The following is a 19829-nucleotide window of genomic DNA, read 5'->3' on the forward strand; positions in this document are numbered from 1 at the left end:
GTCAGGAAAACATTGGAGTAATTGAGCCTGAAAGTTAACAAAATTTTGATGAGGGTTATGATAAAATCATAGAATCCCTCAATGTAGAAGGAGGTCATTCAGCCCATCAAGCCTGCACTGGTAACAATTCCACTCAAGCCCTAACCCCATAACCCTACGTATTTACCCTGCTAATTCCCCGACACTAACGGGCAATTTAACAGCCGATCAACCCAACCCATCAATCTTTGGATTATAAGAGGAAACCCACGCAGACACATGTGCAGATTCCACACATATAGTCACCCGAGGCCGGAATTGAACCTGGTTCCCTGGTCCAGTGAGGCAGCAGTGCTAACCACTGTGCCACCACGTTGCCCCAAATGGTATATAGATGTAACAATATATAGTACGTCTATTCTTGGGTGACATTCATCCACTAAATGATGAAATTTCCTGTGCAACAAGGTTGCATTAGGCATGAATTTAATTCCTGTGACCTTGAGACCAGATTGTGATCGGAGAGATTTAGGAACTTTTGTCTGCTAAATTTGAGTATGATCCAGTGTGCCTGAGATATTATTCTGGTGCACAACCTTATCAAGAGTCTCAAACTGTACTGTTACTGTGTTCTGTGATTTACGTAATCAGTCATCAACAGCCAATAAATAATTATTACCCTAAGGTCGCAAAATCCAATAGTTTCCAGTATTATAACCAAAATTATTTACTTTCATAATTGCTTGTTATTTTTTGTGCATAGGGTAAAATGTGTGTCTGGAAATTGCACTGTGGAGGAGGTGCTGTGTTCTCAACTCCTTGCTTAAATAAATCACCACGAATACTGTATGTAGCAACCCTTGGAGGATCTTTAGTGGCTGTCAATCCAGTAAGTAGCTAATAAGTAATAAAAAATAGTGTGTGCTACGTAACAGCACCTCCTGTGTGTACTTTCTAAATACTTGTCAAATAGTACAAATTCTATGAAATACATTGTATATAAATGCATGTTATGTTGTATTAGACATTGTAAATAATTCATGTCATTCACAATATGGCAGGATAAACCATGATTTGAATTTATAGTGTTTATATTGAATATTTTGTGCTTGCCAAGGAAAGCACTAAACAAAGAATCTGTCAAGCTCTGCTTCGATAAATAACTATCCTTCAATCTTTGAAAAAGGATAAGAAATAGTAGAGATATTCGCATGTTTAAAAATGGAAATAGGTAAATGTGATTATTTTACAATAGTTAAATGAATATGAAAGGAAAAAACAGCATTTGTATTGTTTTTATTGCAGGACACTGCGAGTGTAGTTTGGAAACGTTCTTGTGGCAAGCCTTTATTTTCTTCACCACAGTGTACTACAAAGAGTGTGTACATTGGTTGTGTTGCTGGGAGCCTACAATGTTTTAGTCACAATGGTGATCAGGTACAACTTGATTTGACATTTAAGTACCTAAGAAATATTTTGATTTAGTATCTGTTTAATTTCGTCACATTTTAAGCTGATATTTAAAATAAATTCTTTGAGATGCTTGGTAATTCTTGATTCAGTTGTATTTGATTTGTGTATCAATTCTAAAGTGTATTGGTTCGCATTGTTAGTAATTGACATGGATGAATTTTTAGATCATGCTAAATTAATTCATACTAAATTAACTCACTCGGATGTCACTTTTGGCTAACAGTAATCGTAGCTCTGAGCTGAAAGGTTGAGGAGTCAAACCCCACTCCAAACACTTGAACCCCAAAACCTAAATTGACACTTCAGTGCAGTAATGAAGTGTGGCACCTGTCTATCCTCTTATATGGATATAAGATCTAGTGACTCTCATCAAAGTAAAGCAGAAGAGGCCTTGTGGTATCCTGACCAACATTTATCCCTTATCCAAGCTAACTAAAAAATAATGGTTCATCTCACAGGTGTTTATTTACCAGAATGATAGGGAGTGGGATAGCTTGATCTTGGGTTCGGACATAGCTCAGCACAACATCAAGGGCCGAAGGGCGTGTTCTGTTCTGTGTTCTATGAGACTTTGTGTTGTGCTGCATTTGACTACCAAGTAACAGTGACTGCATTTTCAAATGTAGTTAATTATCTCCGCAGCAGCCTGAGATATCACAAGGATGTAATATGTTATACAGGTGCAAGTTTGTTCTGTTCTTTAACGTGGTTACTGACTTTTAGCTTTGGCAGTTCTCAACTGGAGGCCCAATCTTTTCTTCCCCGTGCATCTGCAATTTTGCTGCAGCAGATCAGAAAATAATATATGGATCTCATGACTGTTTCGTGTACTGCTTGAATGAAGGTGGAAGTCTACTGTGGAAGTTTGAAACCAGCAAACAAGTATATGCAGTTCCATTTGTTTTTACCAACTGTGATCTTGATGATAGAACATTAGTAGCTGTGATTTCTACAGATGGAAACTTATGGATCTTGGCTGCTGCAACAGGGAAGCTGGTTACTTCATATTCACTTCCTGGTGAGGTATTCTCTTCACCAGTCTTGTGGAAAAAAACACTTATTGTAGGTTGTAGAAATAACTATGTTTATTGTTTGGAAATGTCTGCACTAGAACAAAAAGCACAAACTGTCTTGGGTGAAAGTAAATAGTTTCCTGAATAATTAATTGCATCTTTTATATGTGTTCTCAGAGTGATTCATTTTGTTTGCTAATTCATTGTAATCATCCAAGTGCAGGCAGCAGCATCAGACCTCGAGCTAGCATTGCTTTGAGAGTTACAGGAAGTTTTTATGTAACTCCAAACACTTAACCTGAATCACACTGGGAAAGGGTGTCAGTCACTGAATACATAATTATATGAAAAGCGTGGAACTGGTAAACCAGGTTTTTATTGGTTTGGAAAAGATCTTCATCGCTCCATAGCTCTTTTCAAGGATCAATAAACCTTTCAGCCGTGGCTGAAAGTTAAATTTGATACATAAAAGAAAGAAAGCAACATCCATATTAAATCAAAACGTAGAGAGACTTACTGGGGGTGATTCTCCCATCCTGTTGAGTTACTTTTGTGGTGCAGCAGGCTGGGAGACTCTAGCAGCGACCGTTTCACAGGCTACCCACTGGGCATCAATGTCTCTGTGTATCTCCCGGATGGCGCCGGGGGGCTGCCACCTTGGCATTGCCAGCCTGGACCCCTGGCACGGCCCAAAGGGCAAGGTGCCAATGCAGTTGGGTGGGGGGAGGTCCCATTGGCACTCTACCTTTGGGCTGAGTAATGTTGGACTGGGTTATGTAGAAACTTGATGTCTATATTTTGGGCTGAGTGACAGAGGGAGGCCAGCAATCAGAGCTGGTGCACTGTTGGTGCAGGGAGGGGAATCTGCCATCCTTACCTGGTCTGGCCTCCATATGACTCCAGACCCATAGCAATGTGGTTGGCTTTTAGCTGTCTTCTGACAAGCCACCATGTCCCATGAAAAATAAAGAAAAAGTAGGTAAACTTGTCTTACAATAAGAAGGCACTGAATGATCAGACTTCTGTAATTCCCAGCCAAAGAACATGGAGCCAGTTCATTCTTCAAAGCTGATAGTTAATTAGAAATGTTTACTTATCATTTGATAATGGTGTCCTGCTGTGAAATTAACTACTTTAAGAACTTAACATAGCATCACTGATAAAAAATAATGGTGTCAGCAAGTTAGATCTCACAAATCATTCTTATTCGTTAAAAGATAATGGAAGTGATAATCCCCAAAATATTCTTAAGTGTCAAATTCATGTAAAAATTGGAGTAAATCATGCTTGTTTTGTTCATCGGGAGTTTCAAAATGTATCTCCTGCACTCTGTGCAATGCTGAGTGCACTCGTGGGACAGACTTTCTTTTCCAAAAATATACTTTATTCATAAAAATCTCAAATAAACCATTGCAAATCTACATGTCTTTGAATTGCAAACAGTGCAGAATTAAAACTTTTTACAGTTCTATACAAATTACAGTCATAACGTTTCAAAACTTAAAACTTTATACATGCCTCAGAAATTACTGTGTGCCGTTATTTCTCAGTTACGCAGGCTGAGGGTATTCTGCAGTTCCCAGGCCCTCGGTCTGCCTCCGTTAAGAGGCCTTATAGTGTGGCCTTTCCCCGTTGTGCCTTTGCAGTGGCTGCTCCAAGCTTCAGTGCATTCCTCAGCACGTAGTCCTGGACCTTGGAATGTGCCAGACTGCAACACTCGGTCGAGGACAGTTCTTTCAGCTGGAAGATCAGCAAGTTTCGGGCGGACCAAATTGCATCCTTCACCGAGTTGATGACCTTCCAGCAGCAGTTGATAATTGCCTTGGTATGCGTCCCCGGAAACAGCCCGTAGAGCACAGAGTCCTGCGTCACCGAGCTGCTCGGGACGAACCTCAACAAATACCACTGCATCTCACTCCAGACCTTCTTTGCAAAGACACACTCCACAAGGAGGTGTGCGACCATCTCATCAGCCCTGCAGCCGCTTCGAGGGCAGCGTGCGGTGATGTTGAGACTTAGAGCGTGCATGAAGGATCTGACCAGCCAAGCCAGATCTTGGCGCTTGTTTGTGAGTTCCGGTGATGAAGTGTTCTGCTAGATGACACTGACTGTCTGCTCACGGAACCATCCGACAGGATCCGCCATCTCCTTTTCTCTCAGGGCCCCAAGGACGTTACGCGCTGACCACTGCTTAATCGCCATGTGGTCAAAGGTGTGTTTGCGGAAAAATTTCTCCACAAAGGACAGGTGCAGCGGTACGGTCCAACTACTCAGAGCATTCCCCAGCAGTGTGGCCAGACCCATCCTCCACAACACTTGGGATAGGTAGAACCTCAAAAAGTAGTAGTACTTGCTGTTAGTGTACCGAGGATCTATGCACAGCTTGATGCAGCCGCACACAAAGTTGGCCATCAGGATGAGGGCGGCGTTGGGAACGTTCTTTCCTCCATTCTCCGGAGATTTGTGCATCCGTCTTTGATAAATTTGAAGATGGCCTGCGTCACTGTTGCAGCACAGGATTTGGGGATAGGCCACGTACAACAACACGGACAGCACCTTGCATCGGATCACCAGGATTTTTCCTGTCATGGAGAGGGAGTGTTGCTCCCACAAGCCCAGTTCCTGCCTGGCTTTCACGATGCACTTGTCCCAGTTTTTGGTGCATGCCCCTGCCGCTCCAAACCATATCCCCAGCACCTTCAGGTAATCTGCCCTGAAGGTGGAGGGGACAAACATGGTCTCGCTCTTACCCTGGTTGACTTTGTATCCCGAGGCCAGCTCGAACTGCTCGCAGACCTGGAGGAGCCTGTGAACAGATGAGGCCAAGCCACGTCATCCATGTACAGGGAGGCTTTTACCTGCGTGCCTCCGCTGCCCGGGATTGTCACCCCTTTGATGCCTGGGTTACTTCTGAGGGCCTCAGCAAAGAGTTCAATACAACACACAAAAAGGAGAGAGGGCAGCCCTGTCTGACTCCAGACCTGATTTGAAAGCTATCTGATTCCCACCCATTGACTGAAACTGCGCTACTGATGTCTGTGTAGAGCAGCCGGATCCAATTGCAGATTCCCTCCCCAAAGCCCATTTTGGAGAGCACATCCATCATGTAGCTGTGCAATAATCTGTCAAACACCTTTTCCTGGTCTAGGCTAATGAGGCAGGTATCCACCTGCCTGTCCTGTACGTAGGCGATCATATCCCTGAGTAGCGCCAGGCTGTCAGAGATCTTCCTGCCGGGTACAGCACAGGTTTGATCAGGATGGATCACTGACCCCAGAGCAGACGTGACCCGGTTGGCAATGACTTTGGCCAGGATTTTATAATCCACGTTCAATAGTGAAATGGGTCGCCAATTTCTAATTTCTTCCCTTTCCCCCTTCTGCTTGTAGATGAGGGTAATGATTCTTTTCCTCATGGATTCTGACATCCTGCCTTCCAGAAGCATACTCTCGTATACTTCCAGGAGGTCCAGGCCCATCAAGTCCCACAACGCCGAGTAAAACTCAGCCGGTAAGCCTTTTTACCCTTCTGAAAGGACTTGACGGCCTTCGTCAGCTCATCCAGAGATACCGGTCTGTCCAGGCTGTCCCGCTCGCCGTTGTCTTAAGACCTGCGTGATAGATGACAGGAAATACTGGGAGGCCGTGCTGTCTGTTGGCTTCAGGTCATACAGTCTGGCATAGAAGGATTTGCAGATCCTCAGAATGTCAGACTGCGATTCCCTTACTAAGCCGTCTTCTTCCTTCAGGCTGCTGATCACAGAGGTTTCTCTGTGTACCTTCGCACTTTTTGTCCTGCTCCACGGAGCAGACCCTGGACCGGAAGATGACCTTGGCTGCCTCCGAGGCAAAGAGCAAGGCTTGCTGGCTCTTCACCTCCTGGAGATCCTCCCTGACATCAACCCCCATTGACTGCAGTTGGAGCAGTTCCTGCATGTTTTTCTGAAGTCAGGACATATCCCCCCGTCTCTCCCTGGCCTTCTGAACCCCTTTGCGAATGAAGAACCTTTTGATGATATCCCACCAAAGCGATGGAGACTCAAAGAAGGGTTTCACAGTCCTCCAACCATGGTAAACGCTCCTGAGTTCCTCGAGATTCTCTGGGGTCAACAGTTCTACATTCAGCTTCCAGGACCCCCTGCCCACTTTCTGGTTTCCCTCCAGCTGACAGTCGGCCAGCAGGAGGCAGTGGTCAGAAAAGAACACCAGCTTGATGTCGGTGGGCTTGACTGTGAGCGTGCGGGACACAAAGTCGATCCTGGAGCGGACAGACCGTCAGGCTGCGACCACGTGTACCTATGCTTCCCTCCGTCTGCTGGGTTGCTGAAGACGTCGAGCAGCTTGGCATCTTTGACCATCTCCAGCAGGGTTCTGGACATAGCGTCCAGTTTGTTTTCAGCCCTGCTGGATCGGTCGGCCTTGTCAATGATGCAATTGAAATCCCCACCCAGAATGACCGGCTTGGAGGTGGTGAGCAGCAGTGGCAGCTGCTCAAAAACTGCCAGCCACTCGGTTTTGACAGCAGGGGCATACACATTAATCAGTCTGAGAGGGCAGTTTTTGTACGTGACGTCTGCTACGAGGAGGCGACCCCCCCACCACCTCCCTAACTTTGGAGCAGCACCTCCCTGCAGCAGGATGCCTAGGCCCCAGGAACAGCAGTCGTTCCCACCTGACCAGATGGACGGTCTGTGGGACCACACACTCAACCAACGCCTGTAGCTGCTGAGGTGAGGTATCCCACACTCCTGCAGGAACAGCAGATCGGCCTTGACATTGGCCAGGTAGGACAAGGTGGCCGCACATCTCAAGCCGTTTTTAATGCTGCGTACATTTATAGTGGCAAACTTTAAAGCCATTTCTACAATTTAAAGGATTTGTCAGTTCTTGTCAGTGTGCTCTAGGTGTTGCATCCCTGTGGCACTGACAAAATTCTGCAGACCTGCAGGGCTGAGGTAGCAGACCGACCCTGGCTCAGATCCCCGACAGCAACTGGGTGACATTTGTGATGTTGTGCTGCCATCAGTTGGTGCCGGGGTTGCAGGCTGGTCTCCACGCTGGACGTTGTTAGTGTCCTTGTTTCTGCTCTGCGGGGTCAGGATAGCCTCGGCAGCACTGGTGCCTCCATCGCCTGGATGGACCCTGTCTGTTACGATGGTGGTGGTGGTTTGTGACTGCTGTGGTTCCCGTGTCGCTTTTACGCTGAGCCGTTTGACGTTTTGTCGTCTGCCAGCTTTCTTTTCCTCATCTGAGGAGACGTCACCACTGGAGGCTCTACCACAGATTTCCTTTTCCGGTTGTTTTTCCTTGACCTTGCGTCCTGCCAGGGGTTCTCGGGGCCTGCTTCCTCTTGCGCCATGTCCTCTGCTGTTGGTGGTGCGGATGTGTCACCCTGCTGCATTGGAGGGTCCCACCCCTGTTTCCGAAGCTTTCTCAGGGTCAGCTTCTTTTGTGGTGGATTTCTTGTTTCCTGAGGCAGTAGGAGCATTTGCCTTCCTTGCTTCGCTTCTGGTAATCTGGGCGTAGGTGATTTTGCGCTTGGGGCTGTAAACATGGCCAGCCTCCCCATACAGGTTGCAACATTTTCTGTCATTGCAGTCGTCGGTCACATGCCCCTCCTTCAGGCAGTTTCTGCAGAATGTGATGCTGCAGCTTGCGGCAAAATGGCCGGTTTTGCCGCAGATGCAACACACTTGTGGCTGCCCTGTGTAGTACAGGAAACCTTGATTCCCCACGATGGCAAAATTGGAGGGTGGTTGCGGAAGACCTCCCTTGGGTTAGGTCTTCAGAGTGACTTTCACCTGTCTTTTGCAGGTCCAGATCCCATACTTGTCCATAACGTCCACGCTCTCTCCCTTCACCTCCACGTACCTGGAAAGGAACGTCAGCACGTCATCCGCAGGGACGTAGGGGTTATACATCTGGAATGTGATAACCCGGTTCCGCTGGGACGGCATGGCAAACAGGGGCTCTGCCGTCAGGATAGAGAGGGGCCCCTGTTTGCCTTTCTCCTTCAAGGCTGTCAGGAACTTGACGCATCTTGACAGGCTCCTGAAACCAACATCCACATAGGGCTGGTTGCTGTATTCAACCACACCGTAGATGTCTGCTGCTTGGAATCCACAGCACTCAAACAATACCTTCTTGACGAGGTAGTCGCGGCCCACAGGTGAGCCTCCACCTGAAGGCTTCACCCATGTGCTGTTGGCAGTCCCTGGCCTGTAGCTTTCGGAGCAACTGCAGCCAAAGCTCGAAAACACTGAGTCTTGATGTACCAGCGTTAGGTCCAAACCAGAGGCTTGAAACCAGCATGAAGATCCACCAATAGCAGCAGAGCTCAAGTGTTGTAGACGGTCATGCACTTGTAGATCCAAACGCGCTCTGATGCCTGGAATCTGTTCTGATAAGAACAGATACTACACTTGATCTTAGCCAAAAGGCTGAGAAGCGATCACTTTAGAAACACATTTCTCTAGGAAAACACTATAGAAATGATCCCTAAGAATATAATTGCCTTTTTGCAGGACAAGCGCACACATAACAAGTGAGTATGAGCTAGTTTATTATGTTCATATAAAGTTAATAGGTAGTTGCTGCAATAGAAACAACCTGAATTGTTTTAGACTCTCCCAAAAGTCAGGTGAACTGGCAGTCTTTGAAATAAAGCTCATGTTAATACAAAACTAAAACTTACAATAGTTTTTAAATTGAAACTAGACAGGATTCAGCATCTTGATCATTTGTACCATATTATTGTAAAAGAATTTCGCAAAACATTTATACTATTTGTATGTAAATAAATAAGAATTATTTTGTGTATCTTGTATTTACATTGAAGCATTATATCCCAGCAGATTAGGGATCATTTACATGAAGTAGAATAGTTTGTGTTCAAGTTAATTATGATTGTAGGCAATTTTTAGCCTGAAAATATAATGGAGAGCTGTTCAAGCTATTAGAATAGTTTAGAAGCTGGCAGTCTGTGGCGTGCGTGTCCCCAGAGGTCATCTACATTTACAAGTCAGAACTGTGACCCTTTACTTGGCTAGATGAGTACAGCTGCATAAACACTCAAGAGGCTCAACACCATTTGGGTCAAAACAGTCTGCTTGATTGACAGACCACCCATAACTTTAAACCATCACCCCTCCATCACCAGCAAACTGTGGCTATACTGTGTGTTACTGAAAGATGCACTGCCGCAGCTCGACAAGGCATCTCCCAAACAAGTGACTTCCACAACTTAGATGAATAAGCACAGTAGGTGCATGGGAATACTATCATTCCATCTCCAAGTCATACACCATTCCAGATTTGACATGTATCACAGTTCCTTTACTGGTCAAATCCTGGAATTCCCTACCTAACAGCATTGTAAATACATTCATCACGTGGGCAGCAGTCATTGGAGAAGCAGGCATGCCACTAGCAGCTAAACAGCAAATAGAAACAGGCAATAAATGCTGGCCTTGCTGATGACATCCATAACACAGAAATGAATAATTTATAAAACTGGGTAATAGAGATCTTAGCATCTTGTACTTACATGTGTGCTTGGACTGAACTCAACACTGACTAATATTGTAAAATATACTTGCAGTGTTGAGCACAATGTGGAATGCCACTGGATGGAGCTAGAGAGTAGGAAAATACATTAATATTCCCCTAACAGGAGTTGATGATTTCTGTTGTAGTGGCACATCCTCACAAGGAGAAGTTGGAAACCATTAGAATTTGCCAGTAATTGGCATAGGGAGCCACCAGGTGGCTTCATTGTACCCAGCTGTTTAACGCTATATGTGCCGTTTTGACTTCTAAAAGGCATATGTACCAATACACACTTCTGCTGCACCAACTAGCCACACCAAGTGCAATCTTAGGGCATTAGCATGCATAGAACAAAGAGAGAACAAAGAACAAAATCAGCCCGGGAAACAGGCCCTTTGGCCCAACGAGCCCGCGCCACCACCTCAACGCCACCAGTCCCCCTCTCCACCCATGGCCCTTGTCTAATGTTTTATGGCCATCCAGATTGAGAGAAACTGATTTAGGGACAATTTATTCCTGCCAATCAGCCTAACAGCACATCTTTGGGGTGTGGGAGGAAACCGGAGCACCCGGAGAAAACCCACGCAAGCACGGGGAGAATGCGCAAACTCCCACAAACACCGGCCCAGATCCATGTGTCTGCACAGCAATCAGCGATAGTCACTGGATGACAGTACTGCTATTTTTGAGGTCAATGGTTTGACTAATACCCTCTCCTAATAGTTGCCAAATGGTATAGAACCATAGAGTCCTTAAAGTGCAAAAAGAGGCCATTCAGCTCATCTAGTCTGCACCAAATTTCAGGAAAAGCATCCCACTCGAGCCCTCCCTTCCGTCCCATCCCTGTGACCTGGTATTTAACAGTGTTAATCCACCTAACCTACACATCTTTTGGACACTAAGGGCAACTTAGCATGGCCAATCCAGCTAACCTGCACATCTATGGAGTATGGGAGGAAACTGGAACATCTGGGGAAATCTATGCAGAGAGCAAAGCTGGAATCAAACCCAGGTCGTCGGTGCTGTGAGGCAGCAGTGCTAACATCATGCCACCATGCTGGTCCTAAAGAGTTGAACACTTTGGAGAAGTCATCAACTGCATTCCTGATCTTATGGCCTGGAGAAGGCAAGACTCCAGAGTGGTAAAAGTACATTTTCAGTGTCAGAGAGGCTGTTTGGAGGTAATTATGGCTGATCATACCCTTAACCATTGAATGGGATTTGAAAGGAAAAGACCCAACTACTTCTGGCATATTGGACTGATAACTATTAGGAGAGTAATGCAATTATATGCCCTTCTGAAGTTTTAATGCAAAATTTTTCTGTAGCCTCAGATCTTCTTAGTTTACTGCAATAAAATATTTTGTGCTGCCTATACCTAAGTGGAAGTCAATATAGATCATGGAAAGCAGTGGTCCTAGTACTGATCCCTAGGCATCTTTTTCCAGTTTCTGAAACAACTATTCAGTCATTACCATTTACTGCCATTAGTCAATTCTGTAATCATGCTGCAACAGACTCTTTTATTCCATGGGCTTCAGCTTTTCTGACAAGCATATTAAGTGGCAATTCTATCAAATATCTTTTGGGAGTCTATATTAAACTTCACTTTTCCAGATGGTTTGTTAAGTTTCTCTGGATTATCATTTCTAAAATCTTCCCCATCGCTGATCAACCTGTAGTTGCTGGGTTTGTCCCTTTGGAGAAATAATGTAACATCTGCAATTCTGCGGTGGACTGAATGTATTGTAGCCAAATTTGCTGATGTTACAATGATAGGAAAACAAGTTGGGAGGAGGACAATCAAAAGGGTATGTTAAGTGGGTGGGCAAACATTTGACAAGTGGAGTATAATATAGGAAAATGTGAAGAATAGAACAGGTGAATGGTTTCTTTCCCTGCAGGGAATTAGTGAAGCAGATGGAATGGAATTTTATAACAATCCAGTAGTTACATGGTCACCATTACTGATACTATTTTTTTTTAAATCCAGATTTGTTTAATCAACTGAACTTAAATTCCCCAGCTGTAATGCTGAGATTTGCAATCATCTCTCCATTAGTTCAGGCTTCTAGATTACCAATTAGTAACATAATCACCATGCCACTGTATCCCATTGGATCTATTCAATGAAAGCCATGCCACCATACAAAATGTGATAGAGCAAACAATTGGCATGCTTAAAAAATGTTCCCACCTTAATCCATGACCAAATGGCAAAATCATTTGTGCATTAGAAACCCATTGATAGCTTCAGCCAGCTTGGCTGAAGCTCTTTAACTGAGTTGTGTCATTTCTGTCGAATGTTTTTATACCCCGTCATGGGTCAAATTAGCTCACCGGCACTTGTTTTTCTGAGACTGCAGCCACCACAGGATTGGGAAAGTTTCTGCATGCTTATCTAGAGATCCTGATGCGGGATCAGAGAGGCTGCAAATGAGGCTGAGGTCTGCTAAGGATAGAAGAGTATGACAGCATCTCCACTTAAGCACTGTGGATTTAAGTGGCCAAGGAAATCAGTAGCAGGCATTTAATCCCCCCAACTTGGAGAGAGAATCTAAAACCTCAGGAGAGTGGGAAAGATGAGTGACGTAACACTTTCAGATGCCAAACTCTATACTCAAACTTGCCCAGCATTCTCCTGAGCGGCATTCTTCAGGATAACAGTTTGAAGCTCAACTCATTTCTCTCTTTCTTTAGGCATCTCATTATATCCCCATCTGAGCAGCCAACATGCAAACCCTAATCCTATTATTATGGCACAGCAGATGGTAAATACCAAGATGCCCAAATCTTAAAGGGAAACTTGAAACTGTTTTGAAATTTGTGTATTATGAGGAGGTTTTCAGAAAATCAGGAAGTAACAGATCAATTGTGATGATATATATAAGTGAAGCATTTGATAAGATAAAGAAAAAAATACATCTAAAACATCAAAAAGTACCCTTTTTACCTTTCTAAACAGATCTTGCCATTAGTTATCATTCCAACATGCCAGAAATAGTTGGGCTTTTTCCTTTCAAGTCCATTCAATGGTTAAGAGTGTGATCAGCCTTAATTACCACCAAACAGTGTTTATAGATTTTCTAATCTATAAAATTCCGGCAAAACAGTGCCCTGCTGTTTTGAAAGGTTTCATTGCCAGCAAACAGGTTTTCCAGATCTGGTCTTGTTCATGGTCTGTCTTTGTTGAGATCTTATCAGCCACCATACTGTCCTCTTTGAGATGTAACCAGCTACCCAGAAGCACAGTCTTCAATATTTTCTTATTACGTTTTCCACCTCTATTCATATTACTTCATGTCATGTTTAAAATTAACGGAGCACTGAGGATTTCTAAAGTGAACCTTTAAAAATACAATGCAGTATTACATTTTTCCCCTTTGAACTCACCCTGTATTGTTACCTACAGAATCAATCATTTTATTGTACCTCATGGCTACTATATTTTATGAATGCACTTATCCTATATTTCTTCATCTATTTACAGTCTTGCAATTCGTGTATGTTTCTCTTTGAAATACATCAAACAACTTCAGCTCTGACAAAAGCCCTAAAACGTCAAAACACCTTGAAAACACAGTTGAAAGTATCTTTTATACCTTTCTAAACAGATCTTGGTTTAAATAACTAATAGTGGTAACAGTGCTTATAGCTTTTCTAATCTATAATAATTTCAGCAAAACTTCACCACACAATGCCCTGCTGTTCTGAGGGGTTTCTTTGTTAGCAAACTGAAGCTACTTGAATATTTTAATTACCCGATAGGTATATGGGAGTTCTCCACTCACCTTCAATCCCATCCGGGTGAAACCCTGAAGTGAACAGGATGATGGTGGAATCCTGATGAAGTCACTCACATGGGATTTAACTCCACCAGGCTCATCCAATGCACTTCATCCAAACTCAAAACATTGGCTCTATTCTCTCCATGAATGCTGTCAGACCTGCTGAGATTTTCCAGCATTTTCTGTTTTTATTTCAGATTTAGGGCGATATGGTGGCATAGTAGTTAGCACTATTGCCTCACAGCTCCAGGATCTAGATTCGATTCCTGGCTTGGGTCACAGTCTGTGTGGAGTTTGTATATTCTCCCCATGTCTGCATGTGTTTCCTCCGGGTGCTCTGGTTTTCTCTCACAGTCCAAAGATGTGCAGGCTAGGTGCATTGGCCATGCTGAATTGCCCCTTAGTGTCTCAGAATGTGTAGGTTAGAGGGGTTAGCAGGGTAAACATGCGGGGTTATGGGGACATGGTCCAGGTGGGTTTGTTGTCAGTGCAAACTCAATGGGCTGAATGGCCTCCTTCTGCACTGTCAGGTTTCTATGATTTCCAGCGTCTGCACACAGTGTTTTGCTTTTAACTTCAAACCACTTCTTACATTGACTTATGTAAATTTTTATCCAAGTTCTCCTGGTTTCTTCTGTTCATCACCAAATCAAACCAACTGCCTTCACACTTTCTCATTGATGTTTGTCCTTTGCCATTTGTTCTGTCTCTAATCCAATTAAACCAGTCACATCCCCACAAGCCTGTTTTTCAGTATATAAGAATATGACAGCAATATTACAAAAGACAATATTAAAACTCTTGTTCTTCCCTTTTGGAAAATTAACCATTATAATTCAAAAAGATGGACTAATTTTCTAAAACCTTTTCACATGAGTTACTGCTTATCTCTATATTCAAAACTATTACATTACGAGATGCATCCATTAGGTTTTGCTGTATCAAAATAATTCATTTCAGTCCCTTCTTTAGATTTCAAATGTCCGTTATTCCTTGAAATTTCAACTCTTGATAATACACCAGCAATTAGGCTTTCTCATCCAGCCACAACTACGATCTGAGTAAAATGTTTATAGTAACAAATCCCATCTAAAGTGAGTAAAATTCCCATCTCAAAAACTTAAGTGGATAATAGGTAGCGTAAACAATTGTCTCTGATGGATTGTTGACAACATAAATTTCACAAAATGTTGCAATGCCTTTACCTGACACAGCATTTCTTTTTTGATGATGGAGTGATATTACAAAAGACAAAACATTAAAACCCTTGTTTTCCTGACAGTTGCCCTCACTGAACAGCAGACACCCTCCACAAATTAAAGTTACATTTCTCTCCTTGCTGCAGACAAGCACAGAACCATGGTGGTATTGCAGAGATCGGAGGTGGGACAGGGTGGTGGGTGACCCTCTAGTTACAGCAACCAATTAGCCATTGGCAATGCATGCCCACCTGGTCCACTGGGAAGGCAGTCTTGTTCAAGGGAGCGGCAGACATTAGCGACGACCTGCCATGAGAAGCCTGAACCTTCTGACGCATTGATAGAATCATAGAACCATAGAAAATTACAGCTCAGAAACAGGCCTTTTGGCCCTTCTTGTCTGGCTGAAACGTTTTTTGCCTAGTCCCACTGACCTGCACTTGGACCATATCCCTCCACACTCCTCTCATCCATGAACCCGTCCAAGTTTTTCTTAAATGTTAAAAGTGACCATGCATTTACCAGCAGCTCATTCCGCACTCCTACCACTCTCTGCATGAAGAAGCCCCCCCAATATTCCCTTTAAACTTTTCTCCTTCCACCCTTAACCCATGCCCTCTAATTTTTTTCTCCCCAAGCCTTATTGGACAAAGCCTGCTTGCATTCACTCTATCTATACCCATCAAAATCTTATACACCTCTATCAAATCTCCCCTCATTCTTCTATGCACGAGGCAATAAAGTCCTAACTTATTCAATTTCTCTCTGTAACTCAGCTTGTCAAGTCCTGGCAACATCCTTGTGAACCTTCTCTGCACTCTTTCAACCTTAATTACAATCTTCCAGTAACTAGGTGACCAAAACTGTACACAATACTCTAAATTTGGCCTCACCAATGCCTTATACAACCTTACCATACCACTCCAACTTTTATACTCGATACTCCAATTTATAAAGGCCAATGTACCAAAAGCACTCTTTACGACCCTATCCACCTGATGCTTTAACATATTGGGAGAGCAGATCCTTTGCCTGTAGATCCTGTGTTGAGGCTCTCACCTCCTTTCAGCTGACCCTCAGTGTCCATTCTCTCTACTTGTAGAGTGGTATGCAACTGAAGAAGGCAGCTGGTACTGATGCTGGTGCGGCTTTTGCTGGTGCTGTTGGCCATTGTGTTGCTTCTCCCTGACCTCTCATCAAAGGTGGAACTTGGAGCTGTATAAACTGCTCCTATATCATTGTGAAGGCAGCAGGCAGTGTAGCTGAAGTGATTTAAGTACTAGACAGGTGATGTGTCTTTCAAGAAATTGACAAATATCTATCAAGCAATGCCAGCAATCTGGGAGAAGGAGTGCTTTGAATAGTAACTCTCACCAAGCCACGGCTGAAGCTCTGCAGTTTCACAAATCAAAGCCTTTTGTTTTACTGAAGAAGTTACTCTACTCTGCAGTCACCTCAGTGCCCCTTTTGAGTTGCTGACAGATTGGAAACTGGTGCACAGGCTATTAAAGGTAAAATTCAGGGGGGAAACAGTGCTAAAGGAGCTGTTTGAATATTTTAAATACCTGATAGATATAATGGGGTCCTCCACTCACCTTCAATCCCATCTGGGTGAAACCCTGAAATGGATGGGATGACGCCAGAATCCTGATGAGGTCCCTTTTATGGGAATTAACTTTACCAGGCTCACCCAATGCACTTCCCCTTGCCAGAAAAAATACACTGCCCCCCCCAAACCTCCCACCATGCTGTTGTTATCTGGACCCCTCTGGAAGGGCCCTACAGTTTGTAGCATGCTGCCTGACCTTGCTATCCGAAAAGAAGAGCTGTTGTAATCCACTATCCAATGACCAACTGAGAAGCAGGAAGTGGAGGAAGGGAGAAGACAACCAATTCAGTTCCTTTCTGGCCAGGTTGTCCAAGGTTGATTCATCCAATTGTGATACCAATAAATTCCCTGTCCATCATCAACCCCACAGCTTTGTTACTGACCATCACATTGCCTGCTGGGCAGCAATCATCAAATAAAAGCCATCACAAAATAAACACTCAAAATGAAATTTATAAGGCAAATCGTACCATATTGCACACAAATACCAACACATCACCTTTGTTTATTCTCTCAGTAATATTCGTGGTCTGTTGCAGAAAAGGTTGCTTATCTGCTGTGACACCCTGCAAGTCTGTTTGAAAACTGGTAAATGCAACCATGATGGTAGCCATCTGAGCTTGCATGACTTTAGTTTGAGTACCCAGATGTTAGGTGCCTTCTGATTGTGCTACAATGAAAGCTGAGACAATGGCCATCAAATGATGCATTACGGTTTTGTCCACTAATAACGTTGATCACCATTTTCATGCTAGAAAGACTATGCTTAAAGCTCAGTGTGTAAAGATCTGTGCTAAGTTGGTTTCAGGGACCTCTGTACTCCTTGACATTAGTTACAGGCTTGTTAGTGTACTATAAGTTTCAGTGTGCATATTCATCACCTTTTTTCTGTAGGCTAACTTATTAAAGTCCTTATCCAAGTCCTTTGCAGCAGAAATTTGTATCTGATCTTGCCTTCCAGTGAGTGTTTTCATTCATGGCTGTGGATGTCACCAACAAACCCAACGTTTTTGTCCATCCTTATTTGTCTTTGCGAAGGCAGTGGTGAGCCACCTTCATGAATGACTGCTTGCATGCTGTGTCCAGGAGCTTGCTAGGTCATTTCAGAGAACATTTAACAGTCAATAACATTTCTGTGAGTTTGGAGTCACATATAGACCAGGCTGGAATAGGCTTGCCTCAAAGGACATTATTAAACCAAATGGGTTTTCATGACAATCTGATCATTTCATATCACCATTACTGATATTTGTTTTTTTATTCCAGATATATTTAATTAGCTAACTAGCTGGTGTAGGAGGGCATACAGAAACCCCTGGGATTTTGAAGATTATTAAAACAAAGTAGACTAGTTTAGAATAGGGATCACAGTATGCCTTATATATATCATAAGGAATCACAAAGTGCCTATATATTATATATATCTATATATCATGTGAAGATATTGTTTGCATAGACACTAATATAAACATTTGTAGAGAATTTCAAATAACTATTATAGATTTAAAATGTTTTTTCAAATGTCTTGTAAACTTTGGCCAAGATGCAGCCTGCCCCAAAGCATAATGGGAAATGGGCAGAACTAGACAAGCCACATTCTTTGGAAGCAATAAGGTATAGAATATATTCTTTATTATCAGTAAGAGACTTTGCAGCTGCCAGCTATCAAGATTTTAAAATGAGGTATTTAGCTTCTCGTTGCAATGAATAGACATATTCAGCTTCTACTGATAAGGGGAGCGTCCAATAGTTTGCAGGTAGAGAAGGCGATCCTTGAACCTACCGGATTTGGGTAGGTAAGGTTGCCAGGCAGTGGAATAGAACTTCCAGGTGCTGTTGATCAATGAATTCCCAACTCTGCTGGAAGATAGAATGCTGTTGGCCAAGGTAAATAATGTGTATTAATGTAATTGAATTATCCAGTTCAGATGATAGGTTGGGTGGGAGAAACAAACCTTCAAAAAGGTATATCTGTTTTACACTTGTACTGTAACGTCAGAGAGACGTTGGAATCTCCCGGCTATCTCTCTCCCAATGTGTGTTGGTCAAATAAAAAATGTATTTAACTGCAAACTGTCTTTTGTGGATCTTTGCATTAGCTGAGTTCAGCTCAAAACATGGCACCAGAGGGAAGCCCCCAGAAAACTCCCTTACAGCTGGTAACTTTGAACTCATGTCTCCAGATCAATAGTCAATACAATAAAGGGGGAAATAAGTTTTAGTCTTGATCTGTCACAGCTTTAACTACCCAGCATGTTTCACCCATTAGGGGATCAAAGGTTATGAGGAAAAGTTAGACGAATGGGGTTGAGAAATTTATCAGTCATGATTGAATGGCAGAGCAGGCTCGATGGGTCAAATGACCCGATTTTGCTTGCATATCTTATGGCCTTATTGTCTTATAGTCTTCTTCAGGTTTGTAAAATGAAGAGCAAGAGATGATGCAATGCTATGGCCATCAATTGTATGTAAAAAACAAGTCAAGACCTATTCTGCACACGCTGTTCCAAAGAAGTTAAACGAAAACTGTAGATCAAATAAATCTTCCAGTCATACACTCCAGCATGTGTTCCATTGGTTAATAAAATGTATTTATTACATACAACACTTTTATCATTACACACTACAGGACCAAATGCAGTGTTGGAATTCAAAGTAACATAAACCCAAAAAGAAAACACAATTAGAAACAATTGCACTTTGCAACACTTTAAAAAATAAAATTAAACCAAGTTACAGTAACATTATATCATAAAATTACTCTTGGATATGGAATGAGAGTAGTAATAGAAACAATTATTTTGACTAAATGTCACTTAGCCATTTATATTGGTATGGTTACAGGAAATAGTCCGTTTACAACTTGTATTTAAAAACAGTAAATGAAAATGTAAAATTACAAACACAATAAATATGTTCAGCAATGACAAAAGTTCTGTATTCCAAAAAAATTAAGAATTGTGCCCTTGAGTAAACGTTTTGATATTTTATTCTATATTAAAATTAACTACACAGTGCTTGTTCCTTTCAGTGCTGAATAAAAGGGGACTCCATATAATCAACAAATGTTGTGATAGGGTTTTTAAGGATTAATTAAAGCAACAGCATAATAGTACTTAATGTTTGTTAGTGCAAAGTATCTTGAGCAAACATTTGGACAATATACAGCTATCATATTTCCATTTCAATCAGTATAAACTGCCACCCCAAATATAATTATT

The 19829-nt window shown here is 42.8% G+C and overlaps 2 protein-coding genes and 1 non-coding gene across 4 annotated transcripts in view; 1 reads left to right on the forward strand and 2 right to left on the reverse strand.

Annotated features, from left to right (window-relative positions):
* The window catches only part of aasdh (aminoadipate-semialdehyde dehydrogenase), a 32073-nt gene extending 28196 nt beyond the window's left edge, over nucleotides 1–3877 (forward strand). Inside the window, exons 12-14 of one of the 2 annotated variants that reach the window (XM_080187183.1) lie at nucleotides 743–868; nucleotides 1285–1416; nucleotides 2176–3877. In XM_080187183.1, coding sequence (XP_080043309.1) covers nucleotides 743–868; nucleotides 1285–1416; nucleotides 2176–2601 — 684 coding nt within the window. In that variant the 3' untranslated portion in view covers nucleotides 2602–3877. Of the gene's footprint in view, nucleotides 1–742; nucleotides 869–1284; nucleotides 1417–2175 lie in introns of those variants that run through there. The other variant, XR_013886493.1, reaches the window with a different exon arrangement.
* Nucleotides 1–19829, reverse strand: part of paics (phosphoribosylaminoimidazole carboxylase, phosphoribosylaminoimidazole succinocarboxamide synthetase) — a 277223-nt gene that overhangs the window by 94966 nt on the left and 162428 nt on the right. The gene's annotated exons all lie outside the window — the stretch shown is intronic.
* On the reverse strand, nucleotides 8731–8916 carry LOC145351337 (U2 spliceosomal RNA). Its single transcript, XR_013888390.1, has one exon. It is a non-coding gene; the product is annotated as a U2 spliceosomal RNA (small nuclear RNA).

This window comes from Carcharhinus amblyrhynchos, chromosome 1, assembly GCF_965287045.1.
Source record: "Carcharhinus amblyrhynchos chromosome 1, sCarAmb.v2.hapA, whole genome shotgun sequence".
Lineage (NCBI taxonomy): Eukaryota > Metazoa > Chordata > Chondrichthyes > Carcharhiniformes > Carcharhinidae > Carcharhinus > Carcharhinus amblyrhynchos.